At 46.1% G+C, this 24,311-nt stretch overlaps 1 protein-coding gene across 1 annotated transcript in view; it reads right to left on the reverse strand.

Moving 5' to 3' along the window:
• The window catches only part of HSD17B14 (hydroxysteroid 17-beta dehydrogenase 14), a 33,815-nt gene extending 19,775 nt beyond the window's left edge, over positions 1-14,040 (reverse strand). Inside the window, exons 1-4 of the mRNA XM_088451014.1 lie at positions 13,874-14,040; positions 9,653-9,688; positions 8,125-8,222; positions 605-671 (exon numbers count right to left, since the gene is read on the reverse strand). Coding sequence (XP_088307140.1) covers positions 605-671; positions 8,125-8,222; positions 9,653-9,688; positions 13,874-13,976 — 304 coding nt within the window. The 5' untranslated portion in view covers positions 13,977-14,040. The remainder of the gene's footprint in view (positions 1-604; positions 672-8,124; positions 8,223-9,652; positions 9,689-13,873) is intronic.
• Positions 14,041-24,311: the final 10,271 nt, after the last annotated feature.

Below are 24,311 nucleotides of genomic sequence, written 5' to 3' on the forward strand. Positions count from 1 at the left end.
TCTGAGTAAGGTCAGACCTTGTGTAAGTGTGCGTGAGGCTGCGATGGTACTCGATTGTACCAATGGTTTTGCAGTCTTGCTAAACATTACGGATGTGTGTATGGTAAAGTGGGCGTCCTTATGTAGTGCTGCGATGGCATAGCGATCACAATGGATTAGCATACTATCGCAGTTGAACAGTGTGTGCGTAATCGCTAAATCGCTATTGCAATCGTAGTAGCAACCCGTAGTGAATCAGGCCCAGTGTCTATGTGGTGAAATAGACTGAAGCAGTAAAATACAGCTTCCACCATTGTGTTGTATAAACAAAGAGCCCATGTTTTAGGTGCAGAAAAGTGACACAGTGGTTAGCATTGATGCCTCACATCACTGGGTCATGAGTGCCAGTTTGTATGCGCTCTGTGTTTGTGTGGATTTCCTCTGTGTGCGCGCCATGGGGCAGGGACTGATGTGAAGTACAGAGAACATTTGTCAAGCGCTGTATACTGGGGGTGCTATATACATAAGCAATAATATAATGGAATATATGACCTGCACACATTAAAATTTAGGTCACTTCATCTGCAAAAATCTCTGTCTGTATTATGGTCCTTATAGTACTTACGCCACCCAGCATTGTTGATCAGACAGTCTATTTGTCCATTTGTTTTCACAGCTACTTCAATCAGCCTCTGTTTTGAAAGAAAGCTGGTTACGAATGTTATGTAATGTCCTTCATTTGATGTACAATGTACTGTATGTAATTTATTAAACTGCAATGGACTATGGTAGTGCCATTTAAATGTTAAGAAATGTCTCTGTTAAGATAAAGGTCATGCTGTTACAATGCAAGTCGTTTTAAAACTCCACTTTTATTCTCACGTTTACTACTGCATGCTCATAGAAAGGAATCCCACACAGAAAGGTTTCTTTTTTCTTTAAATAGCAGCTTAAAGGGTTTGATTTATCAAGCAGTGAAAAGCGAGGAGAAGTGGATCAGTGTAGAAGTTGCCCATAGCAACCAACCAATCAAGTCCAGTGTATAAAACAATAGGTAGTAGCTAATTGGTTGCTATGGGCAACTTCTCCACTGGTCCACTTCTCCATGCTTTTCACTGCTTGATACATAAACCCCTAAGTACCTTTTAATGCATCTGAGCAGTTAATGTTTTATAGTAGGTTTGCTAAGAACAACATCTACTTTTCAGTTTCTCACTGGTGGGCAAACAAATATGGCTGCCACAGGCTTGCAGCTCTTAGAATGTCATGTGATGACAGAGGAGGGCAGGGCCACCATCAGGGGGGAGACTGCCAGGACTAGAGTCCCGGGCCCAGACAGCAAAGGGGGCTTTTTCCTGGCTTCCACCACCCCAGGCCTCCGGGAGCTTGGGACAGTTCCCGGAGATCCCCTCAGTGGCTTGCCAGGCCCACAGACCCCCGTATCAGGCCGATTCTACAGGCCCGGTGACAGAGGCATGTACAATAAAGGATTTTTTTCCTTTATGTGGAGCAATGCGCATGACTTCATTACATCGCGCCGCACCCCTGAGAGAAGCCGTGAGATGAAGACAGAAGAGGGTGCTGACTGAAGGGGTGGAGGATGTCACAGTGAAAACATAGCAAAGGAGGGCTAGCCAAAGCCTCTCTGCTCGCTACATCATGTGCCCTGAGACAGTGGTTGCTAAGGTAGTGTAAAAAAAAAAAAAAAACTTGCAGAATTATGAATCAGCAATCTAAAGACACAAAGGAGAAAAGGTAATTACCAAGATGCTTCTTATAGCCTGCTAAAGTGATTTGTGCTAGAAATAAAACTCACATCATTTTCATCATGGGATTGTTTCTTTAACTAGCAATTCTTCCAAAAGATTTCATGTCGTTTACAGGTATGCATACATGCCCATGACAGTTTATTCCTGGCTGCTATACTGTAGGCTACAAGCAGCTTGCTTACATCAGAAATGTATATGTGTGCCGCATGAAACCTGCTGTCGGAACGCACAGTCAGCTTGAATCTGCAGTCACACGGGCAGCTGGAATCCCCTGACATCTGGTGAATGGCGCAGAGTACAGGGGGAGCTTAAACTGTCAGTGTGAATAGCGGTCAGCTGATGTCAGAGTTGATTTGGCACTGGAAAGAAGGGGGATTAGATCTTCTCTTATGGGGTCATCACAAGGTTTCTATAATAGACTGCATAGGCGTGAAGTTTGCTTTGGCGGTCAGTTATCTAGTGAAACTTGGAATGTACAGCAGGTAGGTAGGCGTGGCCTATGAGAATGATTTTTTTGTTTGGTTATAGAGAGAACTAAAAGCAAAGCTTAAGAAAATAATTTAGAAGTGTTGTTAGACTTTACATTTTATCTTTTTTCCTTTGTAACAAATGGTTTCGGTTACATCCCCCCATTGTTAGCTGCTATCATTTAAGTAATGTACAAAAGTAAGCACATGTCTGTTAAACCAAAAACGACTGATCAACGCACGTCCAATATTTTTTAAAATGTGGTTTTAGGGACTGGGCTGAATGTATGCAAATACTGTCTGCATTTTGTCCTGTGTCTAACCAATAAGCTTTATGGATAAACAGCCTATGCCCCACAGTTAGGCTTCATGGGGCAGATTCAGGTAAATGTGAGCTCCTTCCAGCTGTTTGTGTTTCACTAATATCAGCCCATTACGGTAGCCCAATTCTGCTCGCACCTCCATAGGATGGCAGCAGAAATCAGTGACAGACACATATCCCACCAAGCCACCGGAAGCCGTTCCCGCACCTCACGCGCTTAATTGAATCTGCGATATAGTGTGGTTCCCAATTATAACTTCAAGCTAATTCTTCTCACCATTTCATATCAGATTCTTGTTAGAGAACACTGCAATCAAGTTTTGTATAAATCACTGTGGATCAGTTAGAATAATCACAGCAAACTAATACAATTTATAGGCCACATGTGCAGCCATCCAACCTTTAAAATGGCTGTACGTATGTCAAAAGGCATACAATGCTAAATTCTTAGATCTATCTAATGCAGAGAACTGTAGCTGCTTCCCTAGTCCAGGCCCTCAGAGGGTTGAAGACATTTTCCCAGGGACCAAGCATTTATTATTATAACCCTTCTCAATAACATCAAATCTTCATTCTTCACGGAACTTAGGCAACAGAACAGACACTCTAGAAACCAAGTCTGATGAGCTAGATACACAATATGCAGTGATCAGTTAATTATCAGCTGGTTTGTCCGATAATTGTATAGTGTGTACACAGCACCAGGGCCGAAGGACCTTCCAAAACCCGTCTGATCTGCTCCTGAAAATAGGAGTGCTGCACAACATTCATCAGTACCGTTGGCCAATGTCATGCTGCAAGTGTAGCATGTACGTGATTGGGCCGACATAGGGCCTGATTCAGAGATGGCGATTAAGGAGGCAGAGAGCGATTGTTTGCCATTGCGCATAAGCCGCTCTACGTGATCGCACTGCGATTATGGATGCCCAGAAGAATCTATCGCAAAGTGAGCGACATGATGTCAGCGTTTGGGGGTGGTAACGGGGACTGGTCAGAAAAACGCAGGCATGTCTGACAATCTGGACTGCCGTTACATGTGCCTGCATAAAATAGCCCTTGAGATCTCCTAAGTAGCTGTGTGTCAGGAGAGCTGCCAAGTCAGACATGCCGCAAGGGCAAGCTGGCCGCTCAATGTGCGTCGATGTTACGGCTATTTACGCAGGTAAGAGAAGTACGCATGTAAGAAGGCAGAAGTGTTCGTTCTTATGCTCGGGTGCTCTTTGGAATACTTAAAATATTTTAGCAGCTGCGATCGCTTTAGCGTCCATCTCTGAGTCAGGCCCATAGTGCGTTAAAAAATGGCACCTCAGCGATCTAGGGACCGTAATCATTACGATAGGAACGACAATTACACTGGAAATCAGATGTTTTCTGGATCGTTTCAGACCTCAAGAAATAAAAGAAAAAATGTGTGGATCGTCTCTCTAATCTGTCAAGTTTACACCCAACACTACCTGAGGAAGAGGACAGGAAACACATGGCTGTATAGGGATACTCTGCTTCTACTTTCTTCTCTGTTCTATCATATTTCTTTTTATTATTTCATTTTAGTTACTTTAATTGCATTTATTAATGTAAAACAGAGGATTTATCTATATTACTATCCCTTGAAATTGCCATTTACACTTTTCACATATTTTTTTTTTATATACATCTGATTTCATTGTCGGGGTGATAAAGCAGGCGATGTGACTGATTGGTGCGATTTGCCTGCCATATCACACCGTGTATGGCCCTGATGTTGGATACATAATAATCACTGCCGCGATTATTATGTATCCATCTCGCTGGGATATTTTTAATGAAAATATCCCTGCTATGTACCAAGGGAAACTCGCAGGGCCAGCTGTTGTGGTAACCGCTGTCCCTGCGAGTTATATCCCTGGCATCAAGGAGAAGTCTTTCACAGAAGTGAAGACTTCCCCAGGGGAAGCTGATACTGCGCATGCGCAGTGAGTCAGCTTCCGGGGCCAGCCGGGGACGAGATCGACCATCTTGGTGTATACTATGGGGCAAAACTCCAAAAAGCTTTGCTTTTTGGAGTTTAGTACAGACGGGTCAGATCGTAGTCCCCATTGATAATAATGGGGACTGTGATCTGCAGTGCTAATTAGCACTTTGCCGGAGATTTCTGTGAAATCTCCTGCATTGTGCTATTAGTACATACGGAATCGGTTTGATATCCTAATGGCTGAATAGCCGCCGGTTCAAATACAGACACCGGAAGCCCGATCATCCAGGATCCCGGCAGTGGCAGAGAGATGGAAGACTACCTAATAAAAAGGAGAGCGAGTGCAGCACCTGTATTTACTAGATCTGCAGCCCTACCTCCACCCAGGGCCGGTGCTACCATTAGGCAGCTTTAGGCGGCTGCCTAGGGGCACCAGCCACTGGAGGACGCTGCAAAGTCCACAAAAATAGGATGATTCTTTCAGTCCCAGATAGGTTGGTTAAGTGTGTGGGTGGTGGTTTTATTGCTGACAGGGTTAGTGTATGTGTGTGGGTTTGAGGAGTACTGGCAGAGTGAGTATGTGTGTGTGGGGTAATGGGTACTGACATATATTGGAGCACAGATGTGTGGCATAAATATATTGGGGCATGTATGTATGGAATAATGTATTGGGGTACAGCTGTATGTCAAATAATTTGGGGCACATGTGGCATATATACTAGGGACATTGTTTGGCATAATTCATGGCTATGTGGCATACAATAACTATGGTGCATAGCTGTGTGTCATATGTATTGGGGCACAAATGTGTGGCATATTATGCATTGGAGGCATTGATGTGTAGCATAATTATGAATTGGGGATAAAGCTGTGTGGCATATAATGAATTGGGGGCAGTGTTATGAGGCACAGTATGATTTTGGGTCTCTGCTGTGTGGCATGTTATAAATTAAGAGTCACTAATATATGGCATAGTATGAATTGGAGAAGCAGGGGTGGTGAGTGAAATGTTGCCTAGGGTGCCGAGACACCTTGCACCGGCCCTGCCGCCACCTCATATCTGCCCCCACTTAAAGTGGCAAACGCATGATTTCCAGAGGGGGGGTTTCCAAATGTTTAATTTTAGAGCGAGTGTGGCCTGTCAATGAAGAGGGCAGAATTAGTACTTAACCAGCTTTAATATGCGTCATACAAAGTGTATTGTGTGTCATAATTTCAGCATATACAGGACCAGTGATCACAATAAGCCATGAGATGTGCCAGTAGGCCATCCTGCCTGAGCTGAACGTATTTATTTTAGATGTAGGCACCATTCCAGACTATTGGAACAAGTCCGGGAGCATGGAGGAGCAGCAGAAGAACCTAACACTGCCCTGGACATACTGTATATGTACATATTGGGCTCTATAGCAGTGTATCTCTAACAGTGCATGTTTTCCAGATCTTCTAGTTGGTGCACAGGTTATTTATTTATTACTGGCTGATACATGTTAAAAGATCCACAGGTGGTGCTAATTATTTCTTTTGTGATACTGAGAAGAACATGCAATACTAGCAACAATCTATTATATTACTATTTCTATTGTGGTCATGGTGTGGGCTGGGGAGCGGGGTTTCCAGGCAGACGGAAACTCCCCCTGCGTTTGCCTATGACTTTAGACTTTAAAAATATTGACCAGAGCACAGTAGACATTAAAGGAAAAGACAGCTCAGTTCTAAACAAGTAACCTGCAGGCTCATTCTCTTTTTTCAGAAAGGGACATTAATGTAAGCCAGAGGAGAGTTTAGAGCATTTTCAGAGCAGTGACAGCCACAGAAAGCATCAGCTCCCACAGAGATTTATATTTAAACCACAGACGATTCATGTCAATTTACCTTATTAAGACATCTGTTCTAGCCAACAGCTCACTGGCTAGATACAGTAACGAGAACCTTTATGTCGACAGTCACCAAAATGAGGACTTCCTTTAAAGTTATTTGTTAAAGACCCCAGAGTTTAACAAACAGAGGGCCTGATTCAGACCCGCTCACGAGTGCTATGCGCTCGCAAGCGGGTCAATGGTGGCCCAGTGCGTATGCGCACGACCCGGAGAGCGACGGGCAAACCGTCGCTCCGGGTCTCGTACCAAAGGGGGCGTGCTGTCGATGTTGAGTGACAGCACGCCCCCTTTTGTGGGCGGGCCGGGGGCGTGGCTGCCCAGACGGAGGCGTTCCCATGGGAACGCCTACCGTCTGGGGCCGGCCCCACTGACATCACAAGTGATGTCAGTGGGAGAGTTTTCGGCTCTGTTAGAGCCGAAAGCACTTGGGCTTGCAGCAACGAGACCCTACCACAAGGGTCTCGTTGCAAGCCCAATGGTCGCGATGGTCTGTGGTCACGCACAGCTATGCGAGCGGCCAGGAGGCCGCTCTAAAAAAACAGAAGGCCAGCCCTGATTCAGAGCGAGCGCTCTGTCAGAGCGTCCGGCTCTGAATCAGGCCCAAAATCGATTCGTAGAATGCACCACTGACAGGCCAGGGAAGATCCACAGGATTAGACTGTGGGGCATAGTATATATAGATTTGATGAATTATCATTATATATGTATATCTGTAGAATTATAGTGTTCTTTAGTCACTTAACTTCTGTTCTTAACTCAAATATTAATATTCCCTAGTCCAGTTGAAGTGGTACATATGTGTTCAGTGTAACTGTATAGCCTATATTAGTTAAATAATTCAGTAAATAGAGGTGAGAAGAATTACTTAATATTGGTATTGTGAAATACATGTAGAATGTTGCATAAATATATGAAATTGTGCTATAGTGCGTAAAGTGTTGCTACTAACTATATGCTGAAGGTTCCGGATTTGTCAGATAAATCTAGATTAATAAAAGAGAGGTTATTTTATCTATTGTGTCATTTATTGTGTTGGGGTTTGGGGACCACCTGCCTCTCTGCTGTGGTGTCCAGAAGATGGCCAAAAACAGAGGTGAGAAGTTCCTACTAAAGGTTGGCAGTTACACACATTACATGTAACACTTTAGTAGTATGAATGTGTTTAGTTATTGTGTGATGTGATCTTGGGAAATCTCTCTTCATTATAGATTTAGGTTGGAGTGCACAAATCATGATTATAAACATTTTCCCTGCTCAAATGCATTTTATCTCCACAGAGTAAGAAATAAAGTTCTTCCATGAACAAGTGCAAATATACAGAGAACTATTAAAAGAAAATCAATCACTGGACCTGTATAATATAATAATAGCATATTAATACAAAAAATGTTTAAACTAGTTAAAGAATGAAATATAGAAGTGCATACAAACACTGTAGCATTTCATTTGATATGATGCAATTGGCACAGTATTACAGAATGTGTGCAAAAACGACTTTATTCCCCCAATAACAATCCTTTAAGTTTCGAGAGGATCATTATCAGGCACAAATGCTCTCAGAAGATGAGCTCTGTACTACTGTGTGTAGTCATCTGCCGACCACACTAACTCGCTGCAATGGAACCAAAAGTGATCCGCATAATCGCGTGTGCGGAATGACAATCCTGTCACTCACTCAGGTGTGGCCTTATTCCGAAATTTACAAGCTCCACCAGGATTAAACTACAAGCTCCACCAGGAAGTAAGCTGTGGTTACCTGGATATCTTCCTCTTTGGTGACATCACAACAGACATAGATAGCAGCTCCTGGCCTGAATTCGCTCAGCTCGGCCACAAGGTCACTGGCTGTCTCTTCTGAAAAGCACAAAACAGGGAGGGCTGAGAAAATAATACATGTGTATGGATTTACATTTCATATCATAGGGACTTTAAAAAGTTAATGCAGCCTGGTATACAGTATGTGTGAGCGTGATACAAACTCTAAAGCTGGCCACACATCTAAAGATTATCTGTCCAACCAGCCAACTAGTAGATTGGTTGGAATGAAAATCTGGTAAGGAATACAATCAGCAGCTTGCTCCCAGACGCTGAAAAATGGACCAAAACTGTTGTATAAACAAATAGTTTAAATCAAACATTTAACAAACTTGTCTGATGACCATTTTCATCTGTTTTCTGGCATTTAGGAGTAAATTTCTGATCATCATTTACTCCCATTCCTTACCAGATTTTCATTCCAACCAATCAACAAGTTGGCTGGTTGGATGTAAGTTGTTCTAGTGTGTGGCCAGCTTAACTCTAAATGAAACCATGAATGGGCATCAAAAGACCCCAAACTCAGTAATGACATGAAAGCGCTGTGAGGTATGCACAGCCCAAACTCCACCCTAAGGAGATGATCAAAAACTGTAATGTGGCTTTAGTTTATTATCTGACTTTCCAATCACATTTTTATTTTATTACAAAAAAACTTTTCCCAGCTTTCCCTCCCATAACGGACCATCCTTTCCCTCACCTATCCAACTGAGCACCCTCTCAAGGTCTAGTTCTTCCCACTCCAAATTCACCATTCGTGATTGATCCACAAGACAGGAATGAGCTCTTTGACCAGGGTTGGAAAGAGCCCACGATTGACAATTTCTGAATAGTTTATTCTAACGCAAAGGAGTGGACACTCCCTGAGCAGTGTATGTGGGTCTTACGGGAGCTCCATACAGACATTCTTTTAGGGTATGCACTTTAAACAGGGCAACATGCCCCCTTTCTGTCATCAAATTTCCCCAGTACATATTTAGTAGTGTAGGGAAAACCAAGGGTGTAACTACAATATATGCTTTGATGATATATAAAGCAATACCATTTGGAGGAGGGGAGAGGTCTCCTAATTAAAGCAAGTGGTTTAATAAACCTGTTATTAAAAACAGCAGACGGCATCTTGGTAGTTGGATAAGATCTCAGTTGGGTCTTTAATCCTGTGCTAGATACAACCAAAGGACCTGCAAGGTGCCCCGTCCTGAATAGGGAGGGATCAATGTCATAAAAATGAACATTTTGCTGAAAATGTTTTATTATATTTTGCAAAAGCTACCAATACATTTACCACACAAGAGGTTTTTGGACTTCGTTTAATAAAAAAATAAAATAAAAAAAACACATCTCTTTTTGTAACTTTCATGTCTGAAATGTCTGCAATGAAACCACTGGTAAGAAATCCTACTTCCCGTTTCTGAGGCCGTGTCTCATGTGATTGATGTGTAATTGGGGCAGTAGATCATCAGTCATACCTTTCGAACAGAAAACCACTCTGGCTCCATTCTTCACTATATTTATAGGTCCATATACATAAAAAAAAAAAAAAGGTAAATATTTTGTTAGTAAACACAGATTACCCATTTTTACTAAACATAATTAATTCTTATTTTGGAAAACAAACTAAGGGAGGAACTAAATTCCCAACATCAATGCAATGTGGCGTTTTAGAATGCCACATCGCGTTCTGCTGGCATCGCAAGTTTTTCCTCGCACCCCATACAGGTGTAAAGGAAAACTCTCGATGTCAGCACTATTGTAACATTGTAACTATCCGATATGCATGCAGCCAGGCATTGTAGCGATATTGTGCCGAATGGAATTCACCCTAAAGAAGGTCAATTAAGGAAACGCTACTGGTCAATGTCTTCTTCAAGGTCTGGGCATGCTGGACAACAGTTCTGGTGCTCTAGTTTCAGACTAACTAGGCTGGAACTCCAGGGAGCGTGCTACATTTATATGCACATGGCTTTACAGTACTGAACATGCTCTTGGCATCTCACATTCTGATTCACCACACAAGTGCATTTTACATGTCAAGGTGTAACTGGCAGGGATGTGGCGAAGTCTGGAAGACGTGGCCACATGCCCCAGAAAAATAAATGGGAAATAATATATGCACGGGGAGTATATGTCACCCTCAAAAGCTGGCCTGGGCCTCCCGTACAAGTCCGGGACCGTGTAATTAGTACCCCACCCCCTCTCGCCGCCCCTGGCTTGAACGTGTGCATTGTTTCGTGAATGTACTGTGCAAAAAAATTACATTTTAAGGTGGAGCAAATGTTCTGACTCTAGATCAGGTACAAAGTGAAAGATAGTTAAAGTATTAAAAGCACACAAAGATAATTGTGCAGGTGAATCTGAAACACAAACTGTAAAAGTGAATGCTTAATGGTAACTGAGGAACAGTACTAAAAAAAAATATAAAAAATAAAAAAGGGATTCAAAGTAATTAAGGGACTAATGCCAATTTGAATGTTTATATGCAGAACATATCGAGTTTTTGCATTGGGCATATATAAGTATTGGCTATGCAGAATTCTATGACATTCAATCGCATCTCCATGTGCAACCAAAGAAGCGTAACTAGGGCATAACGGTGTGCTCCCATGGAGGTAAAGTTGGTGCATCTGCGGGTTATGCAGAGATGGATACACCTGTATTCAGACATATCACTTGGACAAAGTATAGACTGGTGCACATGCGCTGATCATGATTATTACTGGAAAACCAAGTGTTTGCATAGGGGCAGACAGCCCGAAGGATGCGCACTGCTCTGCATAGGGACAAACACACTAATTATGCAAATATACTATACGTGGCTGAGAACTTTGCTCCCTTCAGCACATCATACAGCCAATCAGCTCTTAACTGCCATGTTGCAGGCTGTGTTTGAAAAATGACAGTTAGGAGCCGGTTGGTTGGTACTTCCATTCTTTTTATCTCCATCCAAGGCTTAGTAAATAGACCCCCATATATTTGTATGCAGTACTACGAGACTATGGGATATCTAAGGCTGAAAAAACACAGCAGAATTTAGGTTTCATTCAAAGGTAACAAATAGGAACTGTCAAAGATTAACAAAAAAACAGAAGATGTGCACTTTGGATTCTGGTGCTAAATCAACAAAAGTGATAGGGGAATGGGGGGGCGGCGTTAAAAGGTGGGGGCAAGATGAGGAGTGGAGGTAATTTAAAAGAGTAGGGGTCAGGAAGAGGGGAAAACTACAGTAACGGAAGAATGTATTACATAGTAGAGCGTTAGGGTGAGGGAGATGAAGGACGGGGTTATGACTGAGTAAGGGGAATGCATTACAGGGTAGGGATGAATTACAGGATGGAAGGTAAGGGGGGTCAATGAAAGGAGGGGATGAATTACAGGTTGGTCGCTACCCATCATTCATATAGGAATAGGCATAATCATCCTAAATAATTTTATTTTATGAACATAGGGATATAATACGTGGGCTATGGATGAAAGCATGTCTCCACTCACCATTACGATGCCAATGCGCGTACCCGCTGGTCGTACATCGCATCTTCAGATCTTGCCTGCTGAAGGCAATATCTGAAGAAAAATCTCAGTCACTATGTACTGGAATAGTTAAGGACACACGATAGATCGTTGGTCAATTTGGATAGTTTTTAACACCAGATCGTGCCGGGGAGCTGTTGGGGGAGAAATCGGACACGATATCGCATCATGACCAGATCGCCTAGTGTGTGGGCACCTTAATACTGCATGTTTTAAATGGTATAAATCCATTACATGGGCATTTACTTACCTCTGGATCCCAGGGAAATGGTGGCAGAATAAAAATAAGCATATTAGATTACTAAAGACTAAGGAAACAAAATACATAAAATAAAAATATAAGAACAAATAAAAATATGTTAATGAAAAATAAACTAAAAATGAACTGATTACCATTTATGTTACAAAGGGTTTGGCAAATTAAGGAACATTTATTTTATAAGAAATTAAAAAGGATACATAAAGAGCATTAGGAGCAATTATGATATTCTCATGGGCAGTAATGATATACAGGCACCTGCAATCCCTTCCCTCCAGTTAGGTTCACCAGAAAGTACTGAAAAACCATTATCTATTGATCATCATGTTTTAATAATCTTATATTGTGATTAGTAAGGAGACAGAGTCTCATTTTTATACCCAGGTCCAATGGAAATCCTATCACAAATTAGAGCACACTTCTCTTCTAAAGGCCACTACACACAGAAAGATATTGCTAACGATCCAACGGATCGGAAGGATAAATCAGCAATATTGTTTCATGTGTATGCGCTATATCGTTCATTGCGCGCTCCCGTGGGGTTGTCAGCCACTTGATCATTTGAACAAGCAGAAAGATTTATTATTATTTATTAACACTAAGTTTCTTATATAGCGCAGCAAATTCAATTGCGCTTTACAATTTGAATCAACATTATACTGGGTTGCAAAAGACATACATGCATACATGACATACATAAGGGTATGAGGGCCCTGCTCGCAAGCTTACAATCTATAGGGAAATAGGTGTTGATACACAAGGAGAGGTGCTACATATTGCAAATTGGTCCAGCCCGATTGGATTATACAGCCCACCAAGAATATCTGCAATCACACTGGAAAGTTGGACTAGGGTTAGGAGGATGTTAAATTGAAGAAAGAGAAGATGTGATAGGTGTTTACTATAAGAAGAGAGTTAGATAGGGAGCTATAAAAGGTTAGGCAAGATCAGGCATTGCGGCTGAAGATCCCATGCGGCGGGGGACGGCATGTCGGCCACCGGATCGCCCCGTGTGTAGGGACCACCCGATATGTCGGCCATGGGATCGTGGGTCGCATCGGCGGCTACAAACCATGCCGAGTGTAGGCACCTAAACTTATTTTATTTACTCTACCCCATGTGTATCTGCATTGATGGAGCAAGGTGTCACTTGTAAAACAGCTCACAGAGGCAGTAAATATACTAGATGTCATTTGAGTGCAGTTAGTTACTATTAATGATTGTCTTCTGCTGCAAATCTTGCAAAGCAGCCCAAGTATAGAATGACTCATTAAAAAAAGTGCACATTATACACACATATTAATATATAGGGCCTGATTTAGACGCGCTCGCAAGCGAGTCGATGGCCGGGCAGTGCGCACGCGTGGCATGCGTGAGCCCTGGAGCGAGTGAGAAATCACTCGTTCTCAGGGCTCGCTACTAGACGGGGCAGCTGTCGATGTTGATCGACAGCTCGCCCCGTTTTGTAGGTGGGTCGGGGGGGGGGCTGCACAAACAGCCCCCCCGAAGGAACGCCTGCCGTTTGTGGGCTGCCCTACTGACATCACACGTGATGTAGGATAGTGAACTTTCTGCTCTATTAGCTTGTAGTGGACGAGATCCTACCACAAGGGTCTTGTCGCAAGCCCAATGGTCGCGATAATCTCGACCATCGCCAGGACGCCCGCTAAAGCTGTGGGTGGTCATCCACAGCATAGCGAGCGGCCTGGAGGCCAGGGTAAAAAAAAAAATGTCCCGCCCTGATTCAGAGCGAGCGCTCGCAAATAGCAAATGCCTCTGAATCAGGGCCATAGTTTAATGTACACGGTATATTATATGCAGTATTATTGGCAGTAGTGGGAATAAACTGTAAAGTGCTTCTTCATTCATACAGTTATGAAAAAAAATTGCTGCAAGTTCTTACCAAATACCTTGACAATTGCTTCTCCAATGCCCTTTGTACCTCCTGTGACAATGACCACCCTGTTGTGGTACCGCAGGCTGGTTTCTGGTCCACTAGCAGACATGGTGCTGCTTAAGCTGTAATATATGAAGTATCAGCTCAGAGTTACAGTCACATGGGTCCCATTAGCTGATCTGTGCAGAAAGAGGAAATGAACTGGGCATGCTCCAGTGACTGGGGCTTGATGGGAGGTGTAGTTTATTCATGCAAACGTTAAGCAAATGGAAGATATAGACAAAGGAAACACCATAACACTCTGTCATCCTTATACACTTTCTGCAATAAATAAAGCAGTAGTTTTTGCTTAATAAGTTGATGAAAACACACTGATACATAATTGTGCCTTATAGCTAGTGCAGGGAAATGGCACTGATGAATCTTTAGAATGTAAGCTCTCATGAGCAGGGCCTTCTTCCCTCATGTGCTTCTCTTTCCCTTACTTACAATATGTATATATATCTGTGGCCGATTTTGCCCAGTAAAATCGGCCACCTCATTGTAGTCAGTGCAGTCCGTGATCAGACTGGCTACACTGTGACGGCAGTGGCTTCCTGTTAGAAGCGCTACCTGCCAGTCACATATACAACAGGTAGTCTCAGGGGGCGGGATGCAGTAACATGGCGCCACTTACCGCCATGCACCGCAATTGTATTGATCGCATATGCACTAACATATGCGATCAGTACAGAAAATGACAGCTCTTACGATAAGAGCTGTCCTTTGCGATCTACACTGCACAGTGGACTTCCGGGTTTATGACCTGGGAGTCCATCTACGCATGCGCAGAGTGACGCGGCGGCTGCGGGGCATGCTGGGAGGGATCCGATTGGATCCCTCATAGCAGCACGATGCAGTAGAAGCCCATGGCATTACCCTCCGTATCGGAGACCCAGCGGTAATACTTTAGTGCATACGGAAAATGCGGTAAAACCCCGGAAACATTTTTCGTTTAGTGCATCCCATCCAGGGGGAGGTGTCTCCTCCCCCTGGAACTACCAGTCTAGGCTGCTATTAGGAGAGAGCGGCTTCCAGGAAAAAGCTGCTACTCTGCCTTTCCACTAGCCCTAACCGTCTCCTAGGGGCTGCAGACAATGCAGCACTTTGAAAGCCGTTGACATGCGCATGTGTGGCTCCCGGCCGCTAGTGTGCATGCGCCGGTCCCGACGCCTGACAGATCGATTGCACAGGCCCCGAAATTCAGCCAGGAGAAGCTGGTGAGTGTTTTTTTTTCTTATGTACCGCCACTGATATATATTATATATAACAGCTACATAATGGCGGTAAGGTGCAATCACGGAGATTGCAATACTATTCAGGGAGATTGATACTAATCCAGGGAGTCTCCCAGACATTCATGGAGAGTTGGCAAGTATGCAAAATGCTCTGTTCCTGGACTTCCCACCTAATTTATGATTGCCATCACCTGTCTTGAACTAGTTAATTGATAAGAAAGGTGTTTCACCACAGGTGAGGACAATCCTAAATTAAGAGGTAAATCCAGAAACAGAGCATTTTGTCCCTCCTGGAATGCGTCATATTGGGAGGTATGCTTCCATGTTCCACTGCAACAGATGAGGGAGATTACATTGTGCAGAGACAGAGAGATTTAGGGCATACTTGCCTACTTTTGAAAAAGCATTTCAGGGAGATTGTGAAAGCAGCACCTATGAGCACGGCAGTAAAGTGGGCGTGTACTGCTACATCTGAGAGGCGTGTCATACATCTGAGAGGCGTGTCATACATCTGAGAGGCGTGTACTGCTACATCTGAGAGGCTGCCATGAAATTGACTTAAATCCAAATGTAAATGAGCCACAAAGCAGTTAGTAAGATCTACGTGTTGATGAAAACACCCTGATACTTTCCAGGAAATGCATGTAGCCATAGGGATCATTGTGCCTTATAATCAATGCAGGGAAATTATACTAATGATCCCATTTGAATGTATATATCTCTCTTTGTTTGTTATTAATATAACAGTTTCATAATGGGGGTAAGGTGCAATCAGGGAGATTGCTAGACTCTTCAGGGAGACAGGGAGATTGCTGCTATTTCAGGGAGTCTCTCTGAGAATGAGGGAGAATTGGCAAGTATGATTTAGGGGCCTATGTATTAATAATAATAAAGCAGGTTACGCCATCTAAAGAGGATGGTATAAACCAACAGGGACGAACTTAGAAAAGTTACGTAGTATTGATAATGATGGGAACAGCATTCCGCTAATTAGCCTTCTGCAGGAGATTTCTGTGAAATCTCCTGCCAAGGCTGTAACAGAGCTTAAATGCGCCCTGTGCCGGCTCTGCCCCCTTAGCGCGACGCCGGGCGCCCGACATCATTACGTTGCGCGGAGGTGCTGTGGCCAGCAGCACCGGTAAGTGCATTGCTGACTTGGAACGTCCTGAGGATGCTCCAGATCATCTGCACACAGTGCAGGGTGCCTATCTGGAGCATACTGCCGCTTCCAGCCACCTGGAAAAGTGATCAAGTCTCCCGCGTACACTCTCCACATGGTTGCAACACCCCTCCCACGGTCGCCCAAATACAAAGCACAAAATGGGCAGTTGCCCGGACTCTGCTATACAATGCCTGTTTTCTTGGCACTGTATAGCGGGGGATGGGGCCACGATGACGCCATCCTGCCACCATTACCCCTACACAGCCCACCTTTCCAGTAGACACACCCGCTCTGCAGGGGCGCCGAGAGGGGGGGGAGCGGGTACAATTTACCCGGGCCCGGGCTTCCAGAGGGGCCCGGCGGGGGCCCGGGTCCGGCGCCGCCCCCCCTCCCTCCTCACTATCTTCCAGCACACAGCATGTGCTGAGATGCAGTGGGAGATTGCTGTGGCTGCTGCTTAGCAGCCGCGAGCAATCTCCTATGCCTGAGGGGGGGAGCGATCACACTGATCGCGCCCCCCCAGGCTTTGCGCCGGGCTGAGGGGCTCGCAGTGCCCCCCTCCCCGGCGTGCAGCGCCGCTACGCGCTGCAAATACTTTTTTCTACTTTTTTATTCGAGGGGGCGTGGCCACGCCTCCCACGATTAGGCCACGCCCCCTCTTTACCGGGGCCCCGCAGCGCTCTTAATGGCCCTGCCGCTCTGTGCCGAACTGGCTGCCCCCTTCCATCAAGGGGTACAAGTACAATAATAACTGTATTTGCACCCCTTGCAGTACAACATAGTTTGCCCAGATGCAAAGTTGCTCCTATCTTTACTTACTCCCAATTCAGAATCAGCCCCATCGTGTTTGCCTGGATCCTTACAACTGAATATCTTTCAACCATGCAAAGGTAGGCAAATATTTATTACACCGTGCAATCACATCCCATTCCAATAATAAAATTGCTTATGCTGTGCATACACTGCCAGATAAAATGCTTGTCAGACCAATAGACATCTGTCAGCCTGACACCCAGCAGATATCGCGGGCATACACTGTGAGATATCTCACAGTGTATTGGTTCCGATATCTGTGCTCCGCCTCGGGGAGGAGACATTTCCCCGTTCCTTCTCCAGATGCCCAACAGGAGGAGATCCTGACTGGGGCAGATAAGTACCCTAACCCTCCCCTGTCCCCCTCCTAACCCTAACCTCCCCCCCCAGTGCCTAACCCAAACCTCCCCCCGGGGGTGCCTAACCTTAATCTCCCCCCCAAAACCTTACCCTAACCCCGCTAGACTCCCTAATCTTAGCCCTCCTCCCCGCTGTCAGGATTGAGACCGGCGGCCGCATAACTACATCCCGCGGCTGGGCATACAATACCCGATGCGACTGATATTTGATTTTCAGAATATCCAGCATGCCCGACCGATCGATATTTTACCCTCGGTCACCTACACACAGTGGGGGTCATTCAGACCCGGTCGTTAGCGCCGATACGCTCGGACCGGGTCGATGGCCCCCCACAGAGCATGCGCACGACGGCGCCGGCGCCGTCGTGCGCCTGCGTGAGACCCGCTACGACCGACAGCGCCGGTAGTAGCGGGTCTCGATCCAAAGGGGGCGAGCTGTCGATGTTGATTGACAGCTCGCCCCGTTTGGAAGGCGGGCCGTGGGGGTAGCAGCCCAAACGGGGGCGTTCCCATGGGAATGCCTACCGTTTGGGGGAGGCCCCACTGACATCACTAGTGATGTCAGTGGAGAGCTTCCGGCTCAGACAGAGCCAGAAGCTCTCCGGGGCTTACGACAAGTGAGACCCTACCCTAGGGTCTCGTCATAAGCCCCGACCATCGCGACCATCACCCGAGCGGTCGTTAAAGCTGTGGGTGTTAACCCACAGCCTAGCGACCGCAACAGAGGCGGGCGGACAGGATGCAAGTGGCCGCCCAGTATCTGAGCGACCGCTTGCATCCTCCGACCGCCTCTGAATGAGGCCCACAGTGCAACTATAAGGGGGATCGCCCCAATAATTGTATATTGTATGCCCAGCATGGCTAATTAATTTGTGAAAAAACTTATAATGAACAATCAAGTGCTAAAAAGTTACAAAATCCATCTATTAATTGTCACGCATTGTTTCAAATATAAACATTTAAAAAACTTGAATGGATTTGAAGAACAAATATTCCAATAAATGACATTACATTCAGGGGCTGGCTGGCAACTTTTAGCCTGGGGGGCAAATGCATGCAGGTGGCCCTGGCAGAGGAGTAGCATGTAGCCAGGGTGCCCGAAGAACATGTGTGCTACGGCACCCCCCCCCCCCTCAATTGTACCAGGGAGGAGGCGGGCCCATATTGGATTAATGTAAAGTAAAAATAAAGATTAGGGGCAGCCCCTGTCGTAGTGCCCATATGCAGTGCCTCCCTGTGCCCCAGGAGAGGACCCCCTTATGCAGGCCTCCAGTAGTGCCCCAGTAGTGATCCCCCCTATGCAGTGCCCCTTGTGCCCCCAGTACTAAGCCCCTTATATAGTGCCCCCAGTAGTGGTCCCCCCCTGTGCAGTGCCCCTTGTACCCCCAGTAGTAAGCCCCTTATATAGTACCCCCTATGCAGTGTCCCTTATATAGTTCCCCCAGTAGCAGTGCACCCCCATGCAGTGCCCCCAATAGTGGTAACCCTTATGCAGTGCCCCTTAAATAGTGGCCCCAGTTGTAGTCTCCCCCCTATGCAGTACCCCCAGTATTGCCCTTTATATAGAGCCCCCAGCAGTGGTCCCTCGATGCCGTGCCCCCAGTGGTAGTCCCCTCTTCCCTATGTAGTGCCCCTAGTAGTAGTCCCTTCCCCTTGTAGTGCTCCTAGTAATAGTCCCCCCCATGTAGTGCCCCCAGTAGTAGTAGTCCCCCCTTGTAGTGCCCCCAGTAGTAGTAGTCCCCCCCTTGTAGTGCCCCCAGTAGTAGTAGTCCCCCCCCTTGTAGTGCCCCCAGTAGTAGTAGTAGTCCCCAGTAGTAGTAGTCCCCCCCTTGTAGTGCCCCCAGTAGTAGTAGTCCCCCCCTTGTAGTGCCCCCAGTAGTAGTAGTCCCTCACCCCCATGTAGTGCCCCCAGTAGTAGTAGTCCCCCCTTGTAGTGCCCCCAGTAGTAGTAGTCCCCCCCTTGTAGTGCCCCCAGTAGTAGTAGTCCCCCCCTTGTAGTGCCCCCAGTAGTAGTAGTAGTCCCCAGTAGTAGTAGTCCCCCCTTGTAGTACCCCCAGTAGTAGTAGTCCCCCCCTTGTAGTGCCCCCAGTAGTAGTAGTCCCCCCTTGTAGTGCCCCCAGTAGTAGTAGTCCCCCCCTTGTAGTGCCCCCAGTAGTAGTAGTAGTCCCCAGTAGTAGTAGTCCCCCCCTTGTAGTGCCCCCAGTAGTAGTAGTCCCTCCCCCTTTGTAGTGCCCCCAGTAGTGGTCTCCCCCTTGTAGTGCCAGCCCCCCCAGTAGACACACGTAATAAAAAAAAAATAAAAAAACACTTACCTGAATCCCCGCTCCCGCCGCCGCCAACCACTCCTCCATCTGTCCTCCCGGGCCGCTCTACATTATGGGAGAGACGTCATGACATCTCTCCTATTACCCACTGCAGGAGCCGGAAGATGGAGCGGCTCCCGCAGTGTGCGCAGCAGCAGCCGATGAGAGTCTGTCAGACTCTCATTGGCTGCTGATCAAAAAAAACACACAGCTGCCGGAGCCGGCGGCTGTGTGTTAGTCAGTGTAGCACTGACCGAACTCCGTACGGTCAGCACTACACGCGCGGTGCAGCCTGTATCACCGAGACACAGACTGCCTGCGGCCCGCATGGCGCTGCGGCCCGGGGGGCACATGGCACGCCACTGATTACATTCTATATATCTATATATTAAGTGTGAAAGTCTGTCTGTCTGTTTGTTCTTTATATCTGGCCAGAGTTTTGGACCTAGCTCCACCAAATTTGGCATGGTGGTGTAGTTTAACTTCAATTAGGTTTTTGAACTTCATCAGGGCCACACACTTGTCACACAATCCCTAAAAATAGGAACACTTTTAAATTACACAGATTCCGGGGTTGGCTCAAGTGGAAATTGGCAGTCTGTCAAAAACATGTGTGAAAGTTACAAAGGTATCCTTTTAATTTCACAGTCTGAGCAAATGTTAAACTGTATGACTCATACAAATTCATATTAAATCCAGAGTTAGTAATATACAGTATATTAGTCAGCCCTCTGTGTTTGCATGCAAGGATGTAACTAGAACTTGGGTGGCCACAAATCAAGATCTTAAAAGGGCCCCCCACCAAAAAACCACATACATTTCCCCCCACACAGAGCCCATTCATACTATGCCATACAGAGCAAATTCAGGTTATGCCACACAGTAGTACCCCTTATACACATTATGCCATACAGTAGTAGTGGCCCTTATACATTATGCCACACAGTAATACCCCTTAAACATTATAACACACTAATGCAGAGGTTCCCAAACGCGGTTCTCAAGGCTACCCAACAGTTCATGCTTTAGAGATAACCATAATTGAGCACAGGTGGTTAAATCAAATTGACTGAGGTACTAATTAAGTCTCCTGTGCTCAACCATGGATATCTCTACAACTTGAAGCAGGGCCAGATTAACAGGGGAGGGTAGTGGGTGGGGGATGACAGGGGCAGTCGTCCCGGGGCCCCAACACATATGGGGCCCCCACACCCACCAGGAGTTAAAGTGGGCCAGAGCGGGAGACGGAACCAGTTCCGCCCCCTCCGGCCCACCTAACCCCGACGCCGCAGGGAAGCTCCATTTGCCGGGCGCCCGCTGATATTTTGTTACCAGCGGGTGTCCGGCTCCTTCCCTGCAGCGCCAGTGGCAGCCGGAGGCTGGAGCTCACACCTGAGCTTCAGCTTCTAGCTCCCGCAGTGTGCAGTGCACTAATGGAAAGACGTCATGACGATGCACTTACGTTTAAGGGGCTGATTGTACACTAATCCCGTTGCGACTGCGTGTTTTTACGCAGATACTGTGAGTTAATATGCCAATGTTGCAGCCGCCAGGATATCTATTGAGATGCCCATGGCGGCTTTGCAAATCCAAGCAGCTGCATAAAAAAATCACAGCATCTGCGCTCTGCGTACAAAGACACAGCTTCGGTCACAGACCGGACGATCATCGGCCTTCTGAGTAACACTATAGCTGCTCAGAATGGCAGGTTATCTGTAAACATAACACAGAAGAAGGTAAAGAATAATAAGCAGGAGTGGAATTTACAAAACAGCTCAAACAATAAAGAAGATACATTGGTGGTAGAAGCATAATTCCTGCAGACATCTACTATTGTTTATTTACATAGGTAACAATGTACTAAATAAGGATTATATATATATATATATATATATATATATTATTTTTTAAATCCTTTTACACCCAAGAACTTTTAATATTCTCCAGAGTTAGTTATCATAATGTGGGGTATGGCATTATATAGTTATAGAGTAATAGGGCCAAATATAATAGCCCGCGATTTGCCGGAGCCAGCATGATTCTGGGAAGACAGTCATTAGCTATAATGCGGCAATTAGTTTACAGGCAAAACTAACCTGCTTTTACCTTTTAAACCTATTGCTACTTTAAATGTAATGACTATCTCGATGGAATCGCACCGGCTACTGCACATCACGGAGTATTACATTTGGCCCATAATGTAGCTTTTTTCCATGTAGCACTACTGATCTCAGCATGCCCTGGCATCCCTAACCTTCCCCTCCCTGCAGGGACAGGCTGGACCAGAGTAGGAACTAGCGGAGTTGCAGCTGGTTCCTTGCATCGGGGCCTGCTGTGGTGCAGGGGCCCATGGACGCCTGCATTTGACAGCGCCGCTGCCCACCGACCTGGTCCCCATTAAGTAAATGGTTGGAGCCGGAGCGGGCCCGCATCAGCCGCTCTGGCTCCAATATGACAGACACCGCCGCGGCCCGGCCCCTTGTTATTACACGGCACGCGTGACGTCTCAGGTGCGGTGACCTTGAGGGCCGAATCGTGATTGGAACAAGGTGATGCGTCTGAGACAGGATGGAGCGGCCTTGAGGGCCGTGGCGTGACTGGAACAAGGTGATGCGTCTAAGACAGGACGTAGTGGCCTTGAGGGCCGTGGAATGACTGGAACAAGGTGATGCATCTAAGACAGGACTTAGTGGCCTTGAGGGACGTGGAATGACTGGAACAAGGTGATGCGTCTGAGACAGAACAGCAAACAGATGAACTTAGACATGGCAGAAACACTGACTGGAAGCAGTGCGGATGAGAACACTGCAAACTTTACTCAGGTGAACATAAACAGACACGGCTAGATAATCAATGGATATGCAGCCTGTGGTGTGGCCTAGCAGCAGAGCCGGCCCTAGGCATAGGCATTCTAAGTAAATGCCTAGGGCATTCCACGGCTCTGCAGTTCCACCCTGCCGCTACCGTGATCGGAGCTCAGCTCAGATCGGGCAGCGCAGTAGTTAGCCTGTCAGAATGAGCTTCTGCACAGAAGCTCATTCATGCTACTACGGTAGATGCTACAGATCCAAGTGGGCAAAAAAACCCTTTGCTGTCACGACCAGGTGACCGGCTGGGGAGGAGTCATTGTGTCAGTTCCGCTGAGGAGCATGGAGGAGCTGTTACACTGGCCGCATGGTGGCTGCAGCCTGCATGGCATAATAACAGATCAGGTACAGATCCCCCAGGGCCGAGTAACTGAGGTGATTAGTTGCTGTTGGTAGTGGCGGGTGTCAGTGAGCGGCGAGAGTGAGGTGCACAGTGCTGGTGTCAGTGTCTATACTATGCAGAGGTATAGCTCTGCCTGCAGCTCCCGGGTCCTTCATGCCCTATGACTCTGCTCTTTTGCCCGGGTGTCTCAGTCCTCTCCCTTGCATGCTCACTCCCTTCCCTTCAGTAGTTTGATTTTTAACTGGGTCATGACTCACAAGAAACTATATATATGTGAGAATATACAGTATACTTGCATGTGTGTAACATACATAAATTTCCTGGTGGCTGGTTAAAAATACATTATAGATTTTTATATATATATATATATATATATATATATATATATATATATATATTAGTATTGTATGAGCAGCACTCAGAGGTCTCAATAATACACAACAACTGTCTTCCTGTGGTGGGATAACTTTTGCTGGCAAAGGGGTAAAGTAATCATTGTTATTAGTGAGTGCCGGATTTCTGGATCGTATATATATTTATAGATATATCTTTTGGCATAAGCATACAAACACTAATGCTAGGTACACAATTGCAGACATATCGGCCGTTCAATTAACTGAGCAGCCAATGTACTGTGTGCCCCTAGGCCAGTACACATGGGCTGGGTATGGAATGCCAGCAATTGGGGTCCCGAAGGTAAGAATCCCGACCTCGGCATCCTGACAGTGTTAGCATGTTGGTCCGTATGCTAACCTTCTCCCTACCCTAACTCCTCCTCTTTGGTGCTTAACCATAGCCTCCCCCTTCCCACACTCTAAACCTAACCCTCCCCCCTTAGTGCCTAACCCTAACCCTCCCCCAACCCTGTAACTTACCTTAGGTATCCCACCGGTCAGGATTCCGGCGCCGGAAACGTTAGCATCGGCATCACGATCGCCGAGATGCCAAATGTATCCCATACACACGATATGTCCATGAAAAATGTAATTCACCGACTAATCGCATCAACTGAGCAGCATAGCCGCAGATATATCTTGCTGCAGAGGCCAGCAGGGAGGGGGACGCAATGTGAACCCCAGCCAGTGGGACAGCAGATGACTTTTGTTTAGTGTGTACAAACAACCATAATCTGCAGATATATCCGTCAAGTGTGTACACACTTTAAGATTGGTGGAGGGATTATCTGCTAGGGGACACCAGCCAGAATCTTGCCTAGGGTACCAAATTGGCTAGGGCCAGCCCTGCCTAGCAGGCTGAGATGCAGGAACCAGATGGCAGACAGGTGCACTCAGACACGGCAGGAATACAGGCTGGATGATA

This window comes from Taudactylus pleione, unplaced genomic scaffold (assembly GCF_031769625.1).
Source record: "Taudactylus pleione unplaced genomic scaffold, aTauple2 ptg000535l, whole genome shotgun sequence".
Classification (NCBI taxonomy): Eukaryota; Metazoa; Chordata; class Amphibia; order Anura; family Myobatrachidae; genus Taudactylus; species Taudactylus pleione.